Below are 22,443 nucleotides of genomic sequence, written 5' to 3'. Positions count from 1 at the left end.
TTCCATAGAAATTCTTTCCTAATTTCATTTTTGAAAAATCTGGCTATAATTTCTAGACCGCCCCCCAATATCACTCCTCAGCCAGCGTAATTTTTTTCTCAGAATCTATCCTACCTGTTTCCCTTAGTGTCTTGAAAACTTCAAACAAATCCCCCTTTAATCTTCTAAATTCTAGGGAAACATAATCCTACTCTGTATAACCTCTTTAAAATTTAACGTTTGAAATCTGGGTATCATTCAGGTAAGCATACACTGCACTTTTCCCCCCAGGATTGGTTATCCTTCCTAAGGCACACGGCACAGAATAAACACAGGTTTGATCTAGCCAAGGCTTAAACATAACTTCTGCTACCTTGTATTCAGGTCCTTTCATCATTAACGCCAACATTCCATCCGTTTTATTTTCTGTGCCTGTTAAAGACTTTTATTGATCTTTGAAATGTTTCTTAGGATAGCCACTGTTTCTAACTTTTTTGCAGTTTATAAAGTAGCCTGTCTGTCCATTTTTAAGTGGATGATTTCATGTTTTATGTTGAAATCTGTTCGCTGTTCACTTGATCAATTAATATCACGTCATAATTTTATGCTTCCATTTCCATGACTTACAATGCTATAATTTGGATAAGAAAATTTGGATAATGGCTTTCTATCAAATCATCTTGGTCATTAAAATAGACAGTGAATAATTGAAGCCTCAACATACATACATCTAACATGTTAAAAGTCACATTCTGTTTTTAGAATGTCTGTTCTGTTTCCTACTGCTTAACCAATTCACCAAATAAATAAAAAGCTTGTCCTCTGTCTGTGAGCTACATTTGGAGCTAAGTTTTTTTTTGATGGACCTTCTGGAATTTTTGGAATTAACATATGTAGAAATTCCTCTATCCACAACTTTAGTCACCTTTTCGGAAAAATCAGGTCAATTGTTAACCAGTTGTTATTGCAAGCTGCAATCTTGCTACTTGGCCACAATCCAAAATGTATAAAAGTAATAGAAATATTTGCATTTTGTAGCATTGCTTGCTTTGATTTACCTTGAATGATGAACTTGTGAATATCCAATTTCTTTCTTTGTTTAAAGAAGGTCATTGTAACCTGAGATACAATGAGAATAGATAATTTGTCGCAGATTTTTCTCTTTCATGCTTGAACATACATTGTGACCAAGGGATGATTGAATAAACTCAAGCAGGGAAGATCTGGTTTGTATACCACAGCTGTTCAATGTTCCTCCTGTTGATTTTAAATGGATAGAAAATCTGGTGCTTCAGGCATGATTCTTATGGTCAAACGACATTTTAGATTTAAATGCTTAAGAGGAAATTTGTTCCTTTTTTATATCCTAAAAACTCTTCCATCCAAAACTATTGGATATTTGAGATATAGTATTAAACTAAAGATCGAAGGGATTCTGTAGACATGAAAATGATTATAAAATAGCCATAAAGTCACACATGTTTGTGTCATTAAAAACTGTTATAAATATTTAAGACAATGCAGGAGGTACTTTTTTTACACAAGACTTTGGAATATACTACTGTAGGAAAGAAATCAAAAGGACATGAGAACATGCTAAGTATGGGATTAGGACCCTTCCTTCTGTATCTTGTAAGTAGTTTTTATTTTATATAGAACCTACCTATTGGTAGATCCAGTCGAACATGAGGAACGAGTCATGGATGGACTTCTAGTAATTGCCATGAACAAACACCGTGAGCTATGCACTATTCAGTCCAGTGGTGGTATAATGCTTCTGAAAGATCAGGTCAGTAGTCAGCACATGTGTGCACTTTTATTTTCTTAAACTGACATGCTGGCATTGTACAGCGGACAATCAGCACCTGAAATGGAAAAGATCACATTAACATTATTTATCTTCAGATTTTAAAAATTTGATCTATAAAGTTAATAATCTCCTTTCTTTTGTGATGTTAAAGATTTCTGTTCTTAAATGTTGAAGTGCTGTGTGTTTTGAGCATATTATTTATCTTTCAATTGTTAAAGAGATGCTGCGTTATTAGAGGAGCTTAGGGATAGGTGGAGGTCACTTAGCCTACCAAGCCTGCCTTACTAATCTAGATCATGGCTGGTCATCTCCACAATGCACGTTTTCTGCGCCATTGCCATATTCCTTAAAGTTATTAGTCTCCAGAAATCTTAGGATATCTTGAACCAGTTCAAGGATTGAATTTCCAAGGCCTGTGGGCTATATTTATAATCCAGTGGAGATTAGTGAGGTCTGCAGATGCTGGAGATCAGAGTTGAGAGTGTGCTGCTGGAAAAGCACAGTAGGTCAGGCAGCATCCGAGGAGCAGGAAAATCGATGTTTTGGGCTGGAGCCCTTCATTAGGAATTCCGAATTGCTAATCCAACTGCCATATTCTAGCCCATTCACTTAGTCTGTCCAAGTCCACGTGAACCCTCCTCACAATCTACATTCCCTCCCAGCTTGGTGTCAGCAGCAAATTTAGAAATATTATACTTGGTCCTCAAATCTAGATTGTTTATCTAGATTATGAATTGTTATAGACTTAGCCCTTGTACGCCACAAGTAACAGTCTGCAGTCCTGAGAATGATACTCAGCCAAATTCAATGGAAATAAATTAAATGACCATTTGTTAGAGGAACCTTACACAGTTGACTGCATTTTTAAAACTAATCCAACTATTATAAACTGTTTTGGGAGTCCTGAGGTTTTGGAAGATGCTTCATAGATGTAAACTGTTACTACGTTAGAAGCAATTTCATGCGAAAATTGTTTCCAATTGCCTTAAAATTGTTAAAAATCTGGGAGTGCCATTCCCAACATTGGTTATATTTGTTTTGCATTGAGTTTACGCTGTCGCATTATTACTATTGTGTTCTTTTTTTTTTAAAGACTTATAAGGATCCATTTTTCCCCTCTGGATTATTTTGTTTAGATACAAATTTCTCAGTAATACTGTCCCATTGTCTAACATAACTTCCATTTATGTTAACATAACAATAGTGTAATGGGCATCCTAATATTGAAGACTAGAATCATAGAATCCTTACAATGTGGAAAGACACCATTCGAATGTGTATTGACCCTCTGAAGAGCATCCCACACAAACTCAATGCCCCCACCCATTCCTGTAACCGTATATATTCCATAGCCAATCCACCTCTTTTGGACTGTTGGAGGAAACCAGAGCACCTGGCAGAAACCTGTCCAGACATGGGCAGACTGTGCAAACTCCACACACGGTTTCCCAAGATTGGAATCAAACTACTAACTACTGTGCTGCCCATTTCCATTTGAACGATTATAGAAAGCATTTTCATATGGAAGGTTGTTGTCTATTAGGCAAAAAGGGATGAGTTACAGGCTATTTCTAAAAGCTGTGCATCAAACTGCATCATCCAGGCTTCTCCTGTAGATTGATTTGATGTTTAGATACAAATTTATACAAAATAGTAGGACCTATGATTATGTGATGCAATTTGGTTTTTCCATTAATTTTAGTTAAAGGTAGCATGTACTTATTGATTCATTGCTTTCAGTAGGACCCTAACATACATGAAAGCACGACAAGACATTACGACCTTGAATTGGAAATCAAAAACAATATTTAAAGGTGCATGTTCCTGCAAACACTGACTTTTTAATATATATATATATATCTACTTTGCATTCCAGTGGAGAAATGTGTAACAATGATTTTTCACTCTCTTTTTCTTTTGATATTTAAACCATTGAGAAAGTTGCACTCACATTTGGATTCAGCCTAGAATGGGGAAAGTGGGGAAGACTTTACAAGCTGCAAATGGGTGACATTAGTCAGTCTACAATCTTTATTCCTATCAAGCAGTAATATATCATCCTTTTTTTAACCAGCCCAATGGTTTTAAAATACATTTCATAAATGTCAACAGGCAAGATCTTATCTATGCCTATATAGTAGTAAGGCTATTTCTCAATAACCCAGCTGTCTTCAGGATTAGCTGGTGAGTGCTTGCCTACACACTCTGTCAATCCACCATCCTCCCATCCTGTGACCCTGCTCCGGTAATGAGGATTAGGCTGTCTGTGGAACAAAGGCCCTTTACACCAGGTTATTGACACCTTGACTGTAACTATGGAAAAGATTTGCAACTAAATGGTGCATATACCCTTGGAACTATTAACTTTTCAAGACCAGTCAATAAGTATCAAAATGTGTCTCTATGAATGACTATGCTTTTGTCAATGAAGTTTAGCCTGCAATATATAAATGAGTAGTGGAACTATATTTGCTGCATGAAAGAGTGCAGGTGGGTACTCAATGAGTTAGCATGGTAGGTGAAGGAGGAAGGGTGGGTGACTGTCAGAACTAAGTTGTGGTATGAGGTGCAGTGGAGGATAGGTTGCATGATGAGAACTGCTGGAATTTTTTTGAAGAACTTATGTAATGGATTCTTGGTTTAAGAGCAATTCTAGTTTCCAGAATAATTTCTATTACTTCCACACATTCAGTGGTACTTGTAAAGTGTTGATGCTCTGCAACAGAATGCCATAAAAGTTGAAAAGAGACTCAGCTCAAAACACATTGGCAGTCCCTTGCCACACATTAAAGTTCTTGGATTCTGGGTAATCCAAGATAGAGGATGGGAAGAATTTCTGGCTGTAAGAGGGCTGTTCCTTTTTTTTTTGAGGTATTTTAGGTGTTGGAGGTGATTTCCTCAAATTCGAGGAACAGCAAATACTGTTTTATATGCTGTTGCATTGTTTTGGAACTTGAGAGAAACAAAAGTCAAAACAGCAGCACTTTGAAAAGGGAGAGGCACAGACAAAGGTAGCACATGGACAGTCAGTGCAAGGGAGAGAGACAGCGAGAAAGAGAAAGAAACCCACACAGCTAACTGACACAGCAGTGAACCTGCACCAGTTACTGCCTTTGTTGTATCACTGGACCTCTGGACTGCGTCTGGGAAAAATTAACAAAGTGAAATTTACAACTGATCTTGGAGGAACCCAATTGGGAGAGGTCACAGCACAGAAACAGATAAGGGCGGCACGGTGGCTCAGTGGTTAGCACTGCTGCCTCATAGTGCCAGAGACCCGGGTTCAATTCCCGCCTCAGGCGACTGACTGTGTGGAGTTTGCACATTCTCCCAGTGTCTGCGTGGGTTTCCTCCGGGTGCTCCGGTTTCCTCCCACAGTCCAAAGATGTGCAAGTCAGGTGAATTGGCCATGCTAAATTACCCATAGTGTTAGGTAAGGGGTAATTGTATGGGTGGATTGCGCTTTGGCGGGTCGGTGTGGACTTATTGGGCCGAAGGGCCTGTTTCCACACTAAGTAATCTAATCTAATAAGTGAATAGTTTTAAGTGTGGCCTTACTGTAGTAAATAGAATGGGTTCTTCCTTGATTATAAAGTTTATTTGATTAAACTTTAAAAGTATTAAGTTAGCCTGGAGCAGTGTTTTTGAGAGGAATAAGACAGTGCTATTTTCTGGATCCAAGATTGAAAGAAGCAAAAATAGCTTTAGTAAAGTGGTATGTTCTTATTGTCGAATGTGGGAGTTTAGGGAGAGTTTGTGTTACTAAGGATTACATCTGCAATAAATGTCATTGGTTGGGAATCCGATCAGATCGAATAGATTGCCTTTGTTTCTCCAACCAATGAGAAATTTACAAGAGCAAGGGGGTCTGATGGATGGCAGTTATAGGAAGGGAGAAAAGCTACAGATACAGTCACATAGATGGAAAAGGTAAGAGAGGTAGGCAGGTAGTACAGGAGTCTTCTGTGACTATCCCCATTTCAAATAAGTATGATTTTTGGAAAATCTAGGGGGTGATGGACTCTTGGGGATGTAACCCGAACACCCAAGTTTCTGGTATCGAGACAGGCTCTAATGTAATGAGTGGTATGTCGGGTTCCAAGCGATCAGTTGTTTTAGGGGAGACTCTAGTCCAAAGCAAAGACAGACTTTTCTGTGGCCAGCAGTGAAAAATCAGAATGGTGTGTTGCCTCCCTGGTGCCAGGATCAAGGATGTCTCAGAGAGGGTGCAGAATGTTCTCAAGGGGAAGAGGGGCCAGCAGGAGGTCATTGAACACATTGGAATCAATGACATAGGAATGGAAAAGGATGAGCTTCTGAAGGGAGAATATAGAAAGTTAAGCAGGAATTTAAAAAGGAGGTCCTCGAGAGTAGTGATATCTGGATTACTCCTGGTGCTGCGAGTTAGTGAGGGCTGGAATAGGAGGATAGAACAGATGAAGGCATCGCTGAGGAGCTGGTGTATGGGAGAAGGATTCACATTTTTGGATCATTTAGAAGCTCTTCTGAGGTAATATTGACCTGTACAGGAAGGACGGATTGCACCTGAATTTGAAGGGGACTAATATACTGGCAGGGAAATTTGCTAGAGCTGCTCGGGAGCATTTAAACTAGAATGTGGGGGGAGGGGCGGGGAACCAGGGAAGTAGAAAGGAAAGAGATCAATCTGAGACTGGTACAGTTGAGAAAAGAAACAAGTCAAACAGTCAGGGCAGGCAGAGACAAAGCAGAGAACAAGGTAGAACTGATAAATTAACCTGCATTTATTTCAATGCAAGGGGCCTAACAGGGGAGGCAGATGAACTCTGCATGGTTGGCAACATGGGACTGGAATATCATAGCAATTACAGAAACATGGCTCAAGGATAGACAGGACTGTCAGCTTAATGTTCCAGGATACAAATGCCACAGAAAGGGAGGCAAGAGAGGCGGGGGAGTGGCGTTTTTGATAAGGGATAGCATTACAGCTGTACTGAGGGAAGATATTCCTGGAAATACACCCAGAGAAGTTATTTGGGTTGAACTGAGAAATGAGAGAGGAATGATCACCTTGTTAGGAGTGTATTATAGTCTCCCTAGTAGTCAGAGGGAAATTGAGAAATAAATTTGTAAGGAATCTGTTATCTGTGAGAATAATAGGGTGGTTATGTTAGGGGATTTTAACTTAGGCTGGGACTGCCATAGTGTTAAGGGAGAGGAATTTAAATGTGTACAAGAATTTTTTCTGATTCAGTATGTGATGTACCTACTAGAGAAGGTGTAAAACTTGACCTACTCTTGGGGAATAAGACAGGGCAGGTGACTGAGATGTCAGTGGGGGAGCACTTTGGAGCCAGTGATTATAATTCTATTAGTTTTAAAATAGTGTTGGAAAAGGATAGACCAGATCTAAAAGTTGAGGTTCTAAATTGAAGAAAGGCTAATTTTGATGGCATTAGGCAAGAACATTCAAAAGCTGATTGGAGGCAGATGTTTTCAGGTAAAAGGATGGCTGGAAAATGGGAAACCTTCAGGAATGAGATAACTGGAGTCCAGAGAAAGTATATTCCTGTCAGGGTGAAAGGGAAGGTATAGGGAATGCTGGATGACTAAAGAAATTGAGGGTTTATTTAAGAAAAATAAGGAAGCATATGTAAGGTATAGACAGGAGAGATCGAGTGAATCCTTAGTGTATAAAGGCAATAGGAGTGTACTTAAGAGGGAAATCAGGAGGGCAAAACGGGGACATGAGGTAGCTTTGGCAAATAGCGTTAAGGAGAATCAAGAGGGTTTTTTACAAATACATTAAAGACAAAAGAGTAACTAGGGAGAGAATAGGGCCCCTCAAAGATCAGTAAGGCGGCCTTTGTGTGGAGCCGTAGGAGATGGGGGAGATACTAAATGTGTGTTTTGCAGCAGTGTTTACTGTGGAAACGGACATGGAAGATATAGAATGTAGGGAAATAGATAGTGACACCTTAAAAAATGTCCATATTACAGAGGAGGAAGTAATGGATGTCTTGAAATGCATAAAGGTGGATAAATCCCCAGGATCTGATCAGGTGTACCCTAGAGCTCAGTGGGAAGTGATTGCTGGGCCTCTTGCTGAGATATTTGTATCATCGATAGTCACAGGTGAGGTGCCAGAAAGACTGGAGATTGGCTAATGTGGTGCCACTGTTTAAGAAGGGTGGTAAGTACAAGCCAGGGAACTACAGACCAGTAAGCCTGATGTCGGTGGTGGGCAAGTTGTTGGAGGGAATCCTGAGGGACAGGATGTACATGTATTTGGAAAGGCAAGGACTGATTAGGGATAGTCAACATGGCTTTATGCGTGGAAAATCATGTCTCACAAACTTGATTGAGTTTTTTGAAGTAGTAACAAAGAGGATTGATGAGGGCAGAGTGGTAGATGTGATCTATATGGACTTCCGTAAGGCATTCGACAAGGTTCCCCATGGGAGACCGGTTAGCAAGGTTAGATCTCATGGAATACAGGGAGAACTAGCATTTTGATACAGAATTGGCTCAAAGGTAGAAGACAGAGGGTGGTGGTGGAGGGTTATTTTTCAGACTGGAGGCCTGTGACCAGTGGAGTGCCACAGGGATCGGTGCTGGGTCCACTACATTTTATCATTTACATTAATGATTTGGATGTGAGTATAAGAAGTATAGTTCGTAAGTTTGCAGATGATATCAAAATTGGAGGTTACCTCAGATTACAACGGGATCTTGATCAGATGGGCCAATGGGCTGAGAAGTGACAGATTGAGTTTAATTCAGATAAATGTGAGGTGCTGCATTTTGGGAAAGCAAATCTCAGCAGGACTCGTACACTTAATGGGAAGGTTCTCGGGAGTGTTGCTGAACAAAGAGACCTTGGAGTGCAGGTTCATAGCTCCTTGAAAGTGGAGTCACAGGTAGATAGGATAGTGATGAAGGCATTTGGTATGCTTTCCTTTGTTGGTCAGAGTATCGAGGGCAGGAGTTGAGAGATCATGTTGCAGCTGTTCAGGACATTGGTTAGGCCACTGTTGGAATATTGTGCGCAATTCTGGTCTCCTTCCTATGGAAAGGGTGTTGTGAAACCTGAAAGGGTTCAGAAAAGATTTACAAGGATGTTGCCAGAGTTGGAGGATTTGAGCTATAGGAAGAGGCTGAATAGACTAGGGTTGTTTTCCCTGGAGCATCAGAGGCTGAGGGGTGCCCTTATAGAGGTTTATAAAATCATGAGGGGAATACTAGACAAATTCTTTTCCCTGGAGTGGGAGAGTCCAGAACTAGAGGGCATAGGTTTATGGTGAGAGGGGAAAGATTTAAAAGAGACCTAAGGGGCAACTTTTTCTCAGAGGGTGGTGCAAGTATGGAATGAGTTGCCAGAGGAAATGTTGGTGACTAGTACAATTTCAACATTTAAAAGGCATCTGGATGGGTATATTAATAGGAAGGGTTTGGAAGATTATAGGCCAAGTGCTGGCAGGTGGGACTAGATTTGTTTGGGATATTTAGTCGGCATGGACGAGTTAGACCGAAGGGTCTGTTTCTGTGCTGTACATCTCTGACTTTGACAGTTGCTGATGCTTAGTAAGGTTTTTGTGGAGGGTTGGGCCTCCAGAATTGCCTTTTCTGCCCTCCCTACCCGAGTTTGCAGCCAGGCTTGTCTCCTAGTGAGCCATTTTGTGGACAGTCCTTTCAACTTCATCTCCTATCACTTATGTTCTGTGATTCACCCCTCTCAACTTGCTATCCCTTCCACTGGGTGGTAAAGTATAGGTGTTAATTCAATATTACTGTCCTTGTTCAAATCTGATTAACAAAGTCCAAAATGTCAGATATGCCTAGAGAGAGGGCAATTATCTGCATAGCATGAAAATCCTAGGAAATAGCTGATTGACAACATTGTAATACACCATTACTGCATTCCGTCAAATGCAGATAAATGTAAATGTAGCTGAAATAGACGGTGACTAGCCAGCCTGTGATTTTAATTTTTGAATCCATTGCATTGTGATTTGTACAGAATCATGTGGGAGGAGGGAAGTGTTTGTCACAGAGGTGTGGAATGAAGTGCATGTGGTGATGAGGCTTAATGCAAAGTGGAGCCAAGACCATCCTTTCATCCCCAGATGGTCAGTCAGTTGAAATATTATAGTTCTGAACCCATTTCTAAAAATGATGCTGAGGTGTTGTTGTCTGTCACCTTGCTTGAGCAATGTGTCCATTTTGAAAATGTTAACCCTATTTTCAGACTCTTCCAAGACCTTGCACGGTCCCCATTGTCTAGAACCCCTTTAAGCCCTACAACCTCTTGAGATCTCCATGCTTGTTTACTAGTCCTTTTATAAATTCCCTCTTTTTAACTGCTCCATCACTCAGTTTTGCTTTCCTGAACTCTGGAATTAATTCCCCAAACCTCTTTCCTGGTTCAGAAGCTTCTTAGGGCAATGATTAAAAGCTTGATTTTGATATCAAATGCCTAAGACATTTACCACTTTGAAAGTACTACAGATTGTTGTAGGGTCTACTTATATTTATAACACTTTTTTTTTCTATTTATATAAATCAGCCATTTATAATGGCTATATACATATGAATGATAGGACAAGATCAAGCTCAGCTTTGATGCACTTTATAGTGATGTATGCTATCTAAGATATCATGAAAAGAATAATTAATTGGATGAGGTAATGCTGTGGACTCCTACAAAAATCAACATTTCCAGGAGAAATGGGAACCAGGAAGAGCAATAATTGTCTCATTTTATTTTAGGTTCTTCGTTGTACTAAAATAGCCGGTGTTAAGGTGGCAGAAATCACAGAGTTGATGCAAAAAGCTCTGGAAAATGATCAGAAAGTCAGGCAAGTTGATGTTCAACTCCTAATAATTTTTTTGTGAAAAATGCTGTTTTGAAAATAAATTAATTTTTTGGGTTGGAGTTCCAATGATATGTGAACAGGCAGCGTCAGGATGAGATTTTTATCCTCCGGGTAGGGAATAGGAGTTGAAATATTTCCCAGCGCTGACTACCCGCTTCAGAAGAATGTGCTCACTAGGATGGAGTGCTCATTGCTGAGGGTGGGTGACAGCAGTATTCAGACAAACTGATCCTGGATAATGTTTGGATGCAGACTGAAAGAGCTGCCAGCTGCTGAGCAGGATGTTTAACTTGCCTTGTTCTGTGTTTTTGATTGAGCCCAGAAAACCATTAGACTCTGAAAGTACCTGAGCCCCTACTTCATTGACAGCTCTGGCTCATTGTTCGCTGTCAGGTTCACAATTTATTAATTCAACATTGGGTGGGTTCAGGTGCTTTGCAGTTTTTGCTTTTGAATTTTCAAAGGGTCTGGATGATAGACCTTTTAATGACAAGGAGTTTCTGTAAACATAGCAGAAACTTATGAAAGTTTCAAATGTCTTTTTTTTTCACTTATCCAACATGCACGATAGGATTCAATTGGTTTTATAGAGTGAATGGGGAATGAAGTGGATTGGTGGGAGGAGGGGCATATCGTGACTTGCTTTTGGGTGGGGTTGGGGAAGAGAACCTTTTAAAAAGATTCCATTATGCAGAACTATACCTCATCACAACTCGGAGGTGCCATTAATCACAACTTTTAAAAGCTGGCCTGACTTCATGAAAATTGAGGAGGGCTTGATCATGCCAGATGTGGGATTTCAACTTGAAGAGTCCTGAAGAGTAGAAACTTCCAGCATAAAAGGTCTCTGACACAAGTGCACTAGAGTCTGTTGTTTTATATCAGATAATTCTCCTGGAAATGATTAGTTCAGGTTCTCTGCTGTTTTCTGATGGATTCTGAAGTCATATGATACCAGGTTATAGTCCAACAGGGCTTATTTGAAATCACGAGTTTTTGGAGCGCTGTTCCTTCGTCATGTGGAGTGAAGAGAAGCGCACAAGCATACATTTATAGGCAAAGAAATTAAAAGATCGTACAAATGGTGAGAGTGGAGTGTTGACGGATTGAATAATAAGTCTCTGCAATTGATCGAAAGTGTCAGACGGTGTGAGTAAAGTGTCAACAGCTAAATAGCAAGTGAAGGGATGACCTATAACTCGATTAATTGAGGCAGAGAGATAATTACAAAAGATTAAAAATAAGATGGTGTGGGAACCAAACCAAATGGCTGGAATAATCTGACCGGTGTAGTGGTAGCATGCCAAGGGTCTAACCAAAGAAATAACTAATCCAAAACTGTACAAACTAATTAGAGAGATCATAACAAGTTATCAAGGTGATGGTGTCAAAACAGGGCAGTAAAGGTTTTACAGATACAGAACAGTATAGTGGGGTTACATGTAGTGCGACATGAACCTAACTTCACGAATCAGGCTGTCTTTATGGGTATGGAACATGGCTATAAGTTTCTGTTCAGTGATTCTACACTGTTGTATATCTCGAAGGCCGCGTTGGATATCACTTATCCGAAGATTGGAGGCTGAATGTCCTTGTGTGCTGAAGTGTTCCCTGACTGGGAGGGAACACTCCTATCTGGCCTGTCGACACTCCACTCTCACCTTCTATACAATCTTATGATGTCTGCCTATAAATTCTGTGCCTGTGTGCTTCTCTTCACTCCACCTGACAAAGAGCAGTACACACAAAGCTTGTGATTTCAAATAAACCTGTTGGGACTAGATCCTGGTGTTGTGTGGCTTCTGACCTTCTCCACCTCGGTCCAACACCAGCATCTCCACATCATGGAATTTCTCACCGTGTACTGTAGGGTCCTGCCTCCCTTCCAGTAAATGGTGAATATCAAGTTGTAAAAGGAAGCTCGAGCAAATTTATTTATAATAATTGTAAACCCAACTGCTAAGATTTTATGCAGAAGCTTAATAAATTATCTGTAAATTTTGCATTGGGCAGGAAGGAAGGTGGAAAGTTTGGTTTTGCAGAATCCATCCCAAATAAACGAATCACTGCCTTTAAGCTGAATGAAGCTCCAGTGGATACAGACGGTGTTGAAGAACAAGTTGAAGAAATTGTATCAAAGGCTGAACCATCCACACGATAGTATCTTTTACTTAATGATCTAGTTACTTGTATTAACTTAAAGCTGAAGATTAATTTGCTTTAAAAATTAATACCTGTACTGGAATGAGCTTTATATTTACATGTTTAATGGTTCAAGTTAATCATTTGTTGCCATCCTGTTTAAACAAGGATTTGATTGAGAGTTTTAACTTTTAATTTGATTTCTAACATAGGTCTGCGTGCAGGGTCAAGATTAGAGTGTTGCTGGAAAAGCACAGCAGATCAGGCAGGTTCTGAGGAGCAGGAAAATCGATGTTTCAGGCAGGAGCCCTTCATCGGTTCATGATGAAGGGCTCCTGCCTGAAATGTCAATTTTTCCTGCTCCTCGGATGCTGCCTGACCTGCTGTGCTTTTCCAGCGCCACTCTAATCTTGACTCTGATCTCCAGCATCTGCAGTCCTCACTTTCACCACATAAGTCTGTATGCATCAAACATGATAGGATATTGCATTTCATGTTCTGGAGCAACAAAAAGAAAAATTGCAAAGTCCACCACTGTGTTTGAACGAGGAAAAAAATGAAGTCAAACGTGCATTTATATAGCCTGTTTCACAACCTTGATTCATCCCAAAGGGCTATACAAAAGTATAGTCAATGTTGTAATGCAGCAAACAAAGCCAATTTGCATACAGCTCCATCCCAAAAAAGCAATGTCGTAATTACTAGATGATGTTTCTTTAAATCGGGTTAACTGAAAGATAAATATTAGCCAGGATGATAAGTAGCATTTTTTCAAGTGAGTTCAGTGGTTTCTTTTACATTCCTTGGTTTAACATTTCTTCTGAAAGGCCACACCTAAAGAAGTGTAAGACCTCCCTCAGTACTGCACTTTAATGTCAACATAGCGTTTTACAAAATCCACAAGCTTCTGATTCCATCATGGAATTGGTACGAAGTGAACATCCGCTAATAATTTTGTCATATCTAACTGTTCCACAGCTGACAAGTAATTTGTAGTTGTGACCGATGAGTGAGGTAAAATCAGATGAAATGATGCTCTCGTGGAGCGTCAATGCTGATATAGACTTGTTGAATGGAATGGCCTGATTGTATATTATAAAACAGTGTTACTTGCATTAGAGTAAATTCTTGAAGATATTATGATATCTCAGGTGAATTGCTGTCAGTTAAGTTTTGAGTGTAGTCCCTGATGTAAAGCAGGGTAATTCAACAACCAATGTGGAATGTCTCTCAATGACCAGATAAATCTATTTTTGTGATGCTGATTGAGGGACAAATAAAAATCGGGACATCAAGAGAACTGTGCTCTTCAAATAGTGCTGTGGGAACTTGTCCTCCTCAGAGGTAGACTAGGCTTTTGTTTGCTACTATATCTAATAGAAAATACTTCTAAAAGCATAGTACACTCTCAGTAGTTCCACCATTTGGCAACTCTCAAGAGAAATACCAGGAAAAAGAAACCACTTTACGTGATCTTCATTGATCTAACCAAGAGTTTTAACTCAGTCAATGGGTAAATGCTGTGGAAGACTCTGTCAAAGGTTGGCTGTCCAAAGAAATTCATCACCATCCTCTGTTTCCCCTCCATTGGTGCTCACCAATAATAGTACAACAGAATCCTTCTTAGATCAAGCTAGAGGTCAAGCTGGTCGCTGTCATCACCCTCCCTTGTTTCTTCACCACCATTCTCAAGAACAAGCTTTGCAATGGTGTGGATGTTTACTGGATGGATGGAAAGTATTTCACCATTGACCAGTTGAAATCCAAAAAGAAAACAGCATTGATCTCGCTTGTGCAACTTCACTATGCAGATGACATACTCTGGAGATCTTGAAGGCTCTGTGAACACTTACAGGAGAGCATACCGAAGAATTGGTCTCAGCCTCAACTTCAGGCAGATTCAAATTCTCTACCAAGCTGTTCAAGGTCAAGTTCCAGTCCATTCCTCCATTTACGGTCAACAAAGAAATCCTCCCAAAAGCTGGAACACTTTCCCCTACCTGGGAAGCTACTCCTCATCTAAGGCTGACATTGGTACAAAGATTCACAACTGAATTGAATCTGCAATTACTGCCTTCAGATACCCAATGATAAGAGTCTTCAACAGTGACATCCTTAGTCTAAGGCAAGCATTCTCTGATTCTTCTGTATGACTTTGTGATTTGAGGGAAGATTTGTAGCTCAGCTTGTGGATCAGGTTGTAAGTTTGCTCGCTGAGCTGGTAGATTTGTTTTCAGATGTTTCACCACCACGCTAGGTAGCATCAACAGTTAGCCCCTGAAGCTCTGGTGTTCTGTCTCGCTTGCTACTTATGTGTTTTGGTCAGTTGTAATGGGTGATATCACTTCCAGCTCTTTTTCTGAGGGGTTGGCAAATGGGGTCCAAATCCCATGTTAATGGAGTTCCTGTTTGAATGCCAGGCCTCTAGGGATTCATGTGCATGTCATTGTTTAGTCTATCCCAGTCAAACTGGTGTCCCTCTTTGTCTGTGTGTGTGTAGATACTAGTGATAGTTGGTCATGTCTTTTGGTGGCTAGTTTCCTGCCTGTCTGTCCAATGTGATGTTTGTTGCAGTTTTTGCGGGGTATTTTGTACATGATGGTCATTCGGCTGGTTGTTGCTACAGGGTCCTTTAAATTCATCAGGAGCTGTTTCAGTGTGGTGGAAGGTTTGTGGGCTACCATGATGCCTAGGGGCTGGAGTAGTCTGGTCATCATCTCCAAGATGTCTTTAATGTATGGTAGGGCAGCTAGAGTCTCTGAGCGTGTTGTGCCTTCTTGTTTAGGTCTGTTGTGTACATTACCATACAGTAAAGATATCTCAGAGATAACCACCAGGATATTCCGGCCCCTAGGCATCTTGATCGCCCACAAAACTTCCACCAACAACCAGCAAAATGAATGTCACGTGCAAAATACCCTACAAAGATTGCAGCCAACATTACATTGGATAGACGGGCAGGAAACTAGCCACCAGGGTTTATGAGCACCAACTAGCCAGCAAAAGACATGATCAACTATCACTATTATCTATACACAGAGACAAAGAGGGATACCAGTTCGACTGGGACAATATATCCATCCTGGGACAGGCTAAACAAAGACACACACAGGAATTCCTAGAGGCCTGGCTTTCAAACCAGAACTCCGTAAACAAACTTATCGATTTGGACCCCATTTACTAACCTCTCAGAAAATGAACTGGAAATGATATCCCCCACCATAACAGATCAAGACACACAAATAGCAAGTGCGATAGAACACCAGTGCTTCATCGTAGGCTCACTGATAATGTTAACTGAGCATGGCGATGAAGTGTCTGAGAATAAATCTACCAGTTCAGCGAGCAAACTTACAACCTGATCTTCTTTATAGCTCCAAAACTTGGACTATGCGTAGACACCACCTCAAAGCCATTGAAGTACCATTAACTGTTGACAAGGGTTCTTGGCATCAGCTAGGGTGACTGGTGTACTAACACCGGTGTCCTCAAAGCAGCCGTTAGCCTAGCATCCGGGCCTTGGTCATCCAAAACCAACTCCACTGGGCTGGTCATGTGCCTACAATGCCTGACTTCTGACAGCAAATCACCCAGCCCAAGGAAGGCTTTTAACTGAGAGTAGGACAAAGGAAGTATTTCAGACTACCTGAAGGCTTCCCTCGAGAAATGTAGCAATTAGATATCAGCAAGTGGAAGATCCTCATTTGAAAGAAAAATGTACTGACTTTAAGAGTATAGATAGATGGGCAACAGTGACAACGTAATTAAACACCTTTTTGTACAAGGCATAAGATCTCCAAGTTGTGGAGTGAGTCTGGCAGCATCTGTGGAGAAAGAAATGGAATTAACGTTTTGAGTCCAATGTGACTTTTTGGAAATTGGTGCAGGTATTGGGAATAATGATGGATGTCTCAGATTTTGGTATTTTACTTCTGGCATATTATGTAAATGTATTATATTTATAAGCACTAGGCGTATTCGATATATAGATACATACCACTACCAAAGAGGGGTAACATGGCCGAAGGCTATGGAAGTAATACAGGAAATGAGGGCACCATCTCATCATTTGTGGAGTACAAAACAACAAAAATGGTGAACCAAGACTACATTTGTAAACTGCTGTATCGAAACTTCAATGTACTAAAACCTTGGGTACCCATCAGTAGTAGCAATTAATATAGTTTTGAGAAAGTATAGTATACGTTGTTTATTGATTAAGGTTTTATGTTGCTCGGGTAATGCTTTTCTTAACTAGAAACAGTATTCCAAAACCAATTGTGCGTGCTCCTGGAACAGGTCAAATTGGGGAAGGGATCCAAAATGAATGGATGATTGATGAGTTGGAGGAAGAGGAAGAAGATGAAGAGGATATTGTTCCCGAACCAGGTGCCCAGAGTTTGGGCAATGATAATGAAAGAGCAAACCAACATACAGATGGTAAATATGGCACACTTGCATGGTCTAATGTTCGGTTTAGAATTGAAGACTTGCTAACTACTTGTCTTTTTTTTTTGGTCTAAGCTGAGGTTATCCAACTGTCAGACAGTGAAGAAGAAGAGGTTGTAATACTGGAACCAGAAGGAACAGAAAAGAAAGGAAGGTGGGTTGCAAAACCTGTTAAATGAATTATTTGAACTTTTATTTAAAACTTAAAACTCAGCTAGCGGGTTAAATAAGGCAAATTGTTTCTGTGCCACCTGGGAGGTTTGGCTGGCAGTGCTGCCAATGGTTAGCTTAAGGTTGGGAGTGAAGTGGAAGGTTCCAAGACTGCGATTGATCACATATCCAAACTCCACAACCCACCATTTTCTGCCTGGTTACAGTTGCCGCAGCTGGCTCTCTCCTGGACAAATTGATCCAAGAAGGTCATGGCCAAGTAGTTGTGGTTGCATGAAATTTTAAAAACCACCTGATTTCCATTGTACCTCCATGTTGGTGTGTGCATTCTGTTTCTCCATCGTGAATCAGCAACTCGCAGTGCTGGAGGACCTCTCATTGACCCTTCACCCTGGCCCTTTGAACAATCTTCTTCATCTTTTGATGCACAAGCTTGACGTGCCTGTGGTTTATTTTCAGCTGAATAACAAGGAAACAGTTTTTAGTTGTAACAATGTTAATATTTTTATTGAATCAGAATTTTAATTATGCCCCCAGTACCTCCATTCCATCAATGTCAGAAACAACACCTGAGAGATTTTTTCCCTGATGCTTGCACCATCAATTGGACTTCAGTTTGGGGCAGGAAGATAGTAGTTGTAATGGAGCTGTTGGGGACATGTGGGAGGGGAGTGGGACTGGGACTGCCTGAAGAACCTCCCATTGAATTTAAAGGACCATGCAAGAAGCCCTAAATAAGTCATCGCACAGCAGTAATACCAGTATTTTTAATCAGCTCACTTTAGATTAGATTAGATTCCCCTACAGTGTGGAAACAGGCCCTTCGGCCCAACCAGTCTACCCCGACCCTCCGAAGAGTAACCCACCCAGACCCATTTCCCTCTGACTAATGCACCTAACACAATGGGTAATTTAGCATAGCCAATTCACCCGGCCTGCACATCTTTGGACTGTGGGAGGAAACTGGAGCATCTGAAGGAAACCCACACAGACACAGGGAGAATGTGTAAACTCCACACAGACAGTCACCCGAGGCTGGAATCGAACCTGGGTTCTTGGTGCTGTGAGGCAGCAGTGCTAACCACTGAACCACCGTGCCACCTTCTAGCATGATGATGTCTAATGGAATCATTAAACATGAACTCCTCTGGAGCCTGCTTGGATATGCTGCAGGGTCCAGATTTGAGCATCAGTCGGATCTGTGGAGGTCAGGTGCTGTTGTAGTCCTCTGAAATTTCTCAGAATTCCACAATGTTAGCACTACAAGATCTGTGCACAATGTAGTTTTAATATTGGTGAGCACAAATGGTACAGTCTATTGGATTCTGGGACTGGAAGAAACTGTACTTCTGAGATGATTCCATTCTGAATCAGGTGAAGCCAAGATCCCAGTGGTAGGTAAAAAAAAATTGAGGGTGTGAGGATGGAACTAGGGAATGTAAACTGAAGAAAAATATTGGTATATAAAGAAAGAACAATGACAGGAAATGTTTAAAAATAGTGATTAGTAGAGTTCAGAGAAATATATTTAACTTTGAAATAGAACAAGGTCAAACCTAGCCGATAATGAGACACCATAAGTGAGTAAAAAGATTGTAACATTGAAGTTAAAGGAACAGGCATATACAGGCTGTGCACATTCTAAGATTGCCTGTTGTAGCATTGTTTTGCTTTCCCATCACTCGGTTATTGGGACAAGAATTCTTGTTGCAGGTACCAAGATTTGTATTACCTTAACTGACTTGATTGTTGACATAGAAAACCATTTAGAAACTGAAAAGGTAATAAAGAATATTTAGCATGGATTTCAAAAAGGTAGATTATGCTTGACCGATCTTATTGAGTTATTTGAAAGAACAAATAGACATGGATAATGCATTGGATATTCAACGACTTCCACAGGCCTTTGATAGATTCATGACTGGTAGAAGACAAGTAAAAGGTTGAGTATCTCAAAACTACCAACAAGGATAAATCAGAAACATTTAGGTGTTAAATTACATCTTGTGGTGTTAGGTGGCACAAGGTCTTCCACGAGGATTGGGAAGAGAAAAGGAAGGCAGACTTCTTGTCTCGTTCTATGGTTGTCACTGTGACTGCCACTGCCACTGCCAGGACCTCAAGGCATTGATAAGTATTTTTAAGATGTAGTCATTCTTGTAATGAATGAAACCTGTTAGCATATTTCCATACAGCAATCGCTCTGAAACACAAATGTGATGATAATCTAATTTGTCCATGTGGTATTGATGAAAGGATAAATATTGGCCCCTGTTCAAAATCAGGAAACACTTGGACAGAGTAGGTAAGAAAAAGGCTGTGCTTGTTAGGAGGGAAATAGAGCAGCATGAGACACCAAATTAACACGATGGGCCACAGAAGGAACGGTGACATGCAGGATAGCTTTTCCAGCGGGGTTAGAATCTGGAATATACAACTCGGGTGTTTTGAGGCAAGATTTAAAAAGAGGTCTTTTATTTTTTTAAAAAAGAGAATTGAATGATTATTTGAAGAAAATGAATTTCGGGGCTACAGGGTAAAGACTGGTGATTTGAAATATGTGACATGCTGTTGCAAAGAGCTAGTGCAGTGTAAAGACTGGCTTCTGTGCTGTAAAAGCATTCTATAATTCTAGGATTAAGGGTGGCGTGGTGGCTCAGTGGTTAGCACTGCTGCTTCACGGCACCAGGGACCTGGGTTCGATTCCAGCCTCAGGCGACTGTGTGGAATTTGCATGTTCATCCTCTGTCTGCATGTCTTTCGACTGGGTGCTATGGGAAAGATGTGTAGATTTGGATGGATTGGTCATTGCTCTGCTCTGTAGTGTTTAAGAATGTGCAGCCTCGGTGGATTAGTAAATGCGGGGTTATGGGGATGGGGGTGTGGTGGGTCTGGTGAGATGTTCTTCAGTCGGTCAGTGTAAACTTACTGGGCCAAGCAGCCTCCATCTGCAGTCTAACCCTATGAGTCTTTAACATTGGGAACATCTCCACTGCTGCTGTTCAAAATAGTGCTACAGCATGTTTACCTTTGAAAGAAGACTGGACCTTGATTTAATATCACCTACAAAAGGTGGCATCAACCAACCGTGCGGCACTCCCTCAATAATGCACTGAAGTGTCAACCTTAATTTTATGCTTGGATCTCTGGAAGGCTTTTCAGATTCAAATCTTGTAAATTGAGAGGAGTGCCTTCAACTGAGTGAGAGCTGGTGTCGAAGTTGGAACTGCTATTGATCTCTACTTAACATTTGGATTGTGGAATCGGGTACACGCGGTCAAAGTTTGAGACTGATGACAAATTGAGGGTTCTTGTTAATACTAAAAAAGAATGTTCCGAAATAGATATCAGTAATGAATCTTGCCAAATGGCTATCTATATAAGTAGCAATATAATTCAAAACCCAAGGATGAAGTTGTATGTTTTAATCAGGAGCCACCCAGTTCTTGGAAGATGAGTCTAAATGTGTTAGCACAAAGGAATATTTCTGAAAACAATGTATCTTGTCAAAGTTTTTCATCTTGCACTTATCGGGACAACTTGCAAAGAAATACCACTGTCAGGGGAAACCACATTTATTTTCTCTTTTCTCTTTCTCTTTTTTTTGTGTGATCAAATCTGCTGCTTTTTTTAACCCCCTCCACACTCCCGCCTAACTGCGGTAGTGCTTATTTTTTCCCCAGCACCCATGGTGTGTGTGTGTGTGTGTAGGTGTGAGACACAGTGAGAGACACAAGGTGTACGAATCTTTATTCAATTTCCACCACCAGGGAGATAGGAAAAACACCCGAGTGGCCAGTGACAAGCACTGCCCTTCACATCAAAAGGCAATGCTGTGTGAGCAAAACAGTGAAGGGGGAGGGTAAGGATTAAATCAAAATAGAGTTGGAGGGGGAGATAACGCACTTCACTCCCTGCGGCGCCCACCTCTCCCTGAAACCACTTTTTTTTTTTTTCCTTTTTTTTCTGTGAAGAGTTATGTTTTTTGTTTTTCTTTTCTTTTTTTTTTCTTTTAAACCCCTACACTACCGCCTAACTGCGGTAGTGCTTATTTTTTCCCCAGCACCCATGGTGTGTGTGTGCAGGTATGAGACACAGTGAAAAGACGCAAAGTGCACGAATCTTTATTCAATTTCCACCACCAGGAAGATAGGAAAAACACCCGAGTGGCCAGTGACAAGCACTGCCCTTCAAACCACAGGGCAATGCTGTGTGAGCAAAACAGTGAAGGGTAGGGTAGGGACTAAATCAAAATAGAGTTGGAGGGAGAAATGATGCACTCCACTCCCTGCTGCGCCCACCTCTCCCTGAAACCACATTTTATTTTGAAGGGGAGCCATCCCTGTTTATTTTTTTTTTCCTTTTTTTTCTTATCCCCACACTACCGCCTAACTGCGGTAGTGCTTATTTTTTCCCCAGCACCCATGGTGTGTGTGTGCAGGTGTGAGACACAGTGAAAGACACAAAGTGCACCAATCTTTATTCAATTTCCACCACCAGGAAGATAGGAAAAACACCCAAGTGGCCTACAGGGAAATGCTGTGTGATCAAAACAGTGAAGGGGAGGGTAGGGACTAAATCAAAATAGAGTTGGAGGGGGAAATAACGCACTCCACTCCCTGTGGCGCCCACCTCTCCCTGAACAACTCCAGGGTGTTGGTGGACACCGCGTGCTCCTTCTCCAAGGACACCCGGGCTCTGAAACCACATTTATTTATTTTGTTTTCTTTTTTTTTCTTCAAAATAGAGTTGGAAACTTCCTGTTTATTTTTTTTTCTTTTTCTCTTTTTTTTTCCTAAGTGCGGTAGTGCTTATTTTATCCCCAGCACCCATGGTGTGTGTGTGTACAGGTGTAAAACACAGTGAGAGACACAAGGTGCACGAATCTTTATTCAATTGCCACCACCAGGGAGATAGGAAAACACCCGAGTGGCCAGTGACAAGCACTGCCCTTCACATCAAAGGGCAATGCTGTGTGATCAAAACAGTGGAGGGGAGGGTAGGGACTAAATCAAAATAGAGTTGGAGGGGGAAATA

General features: G+C 40.9%; 1 protein-coding gene across 1 annotated transcript in view; it reads left to right on the top strand.

The window, feature by feature from the left end:
* The window catches only part of exosc9 (exosome component 9), an 81,451-nt gene that overhangs the window by 53,245 nt on the left and 5,763 nt on the right, over window positions 1–22,443 (top strand). Inside the window, exons 7-11 of the mRNA XM_072584221.1 lie at window positions 1,636–1,768; window positions 10,538–10,626; window positions 12,658–12,804; window positions 17,051–17,226; window positions 17,311–17,389. Coding sequence (XP_072440322.1) covers window positions 1,636–1,768; window positions 10,538–10,626; window positions 12,658–12,804; window positions 17,051–17,226; window positions 17,311–17,389 — 624 coding nt within the window. The remainder of the gene's footprint in view (window positions 1–1,635; window positions 1,769–10,537; window positions 10,627–12,657; window positions 12,805–17,050; window positions 17,227–17,310; window positions 17,390–22,443) is intronic.

Source organism: Chiloscyllium punctatum, chromosome 14 (genome assembly GCF_047496795.1).
Source record: "Chiloscyllium punctatum isolate Juve2018m chromosome 14, sChiPun1.3, whole genome shotgun sequence".
Lineage (NCBI taxonomy): Eukaryota > Metazoa > Chordata > Chondrichthyes > Orectolobiformes > Hemiscylliidae > Chiloscyllium > Chiloscyllium punctatum.
This window is presented reverse-complemented; position numbering and strand designations above follow the sequence as displayed.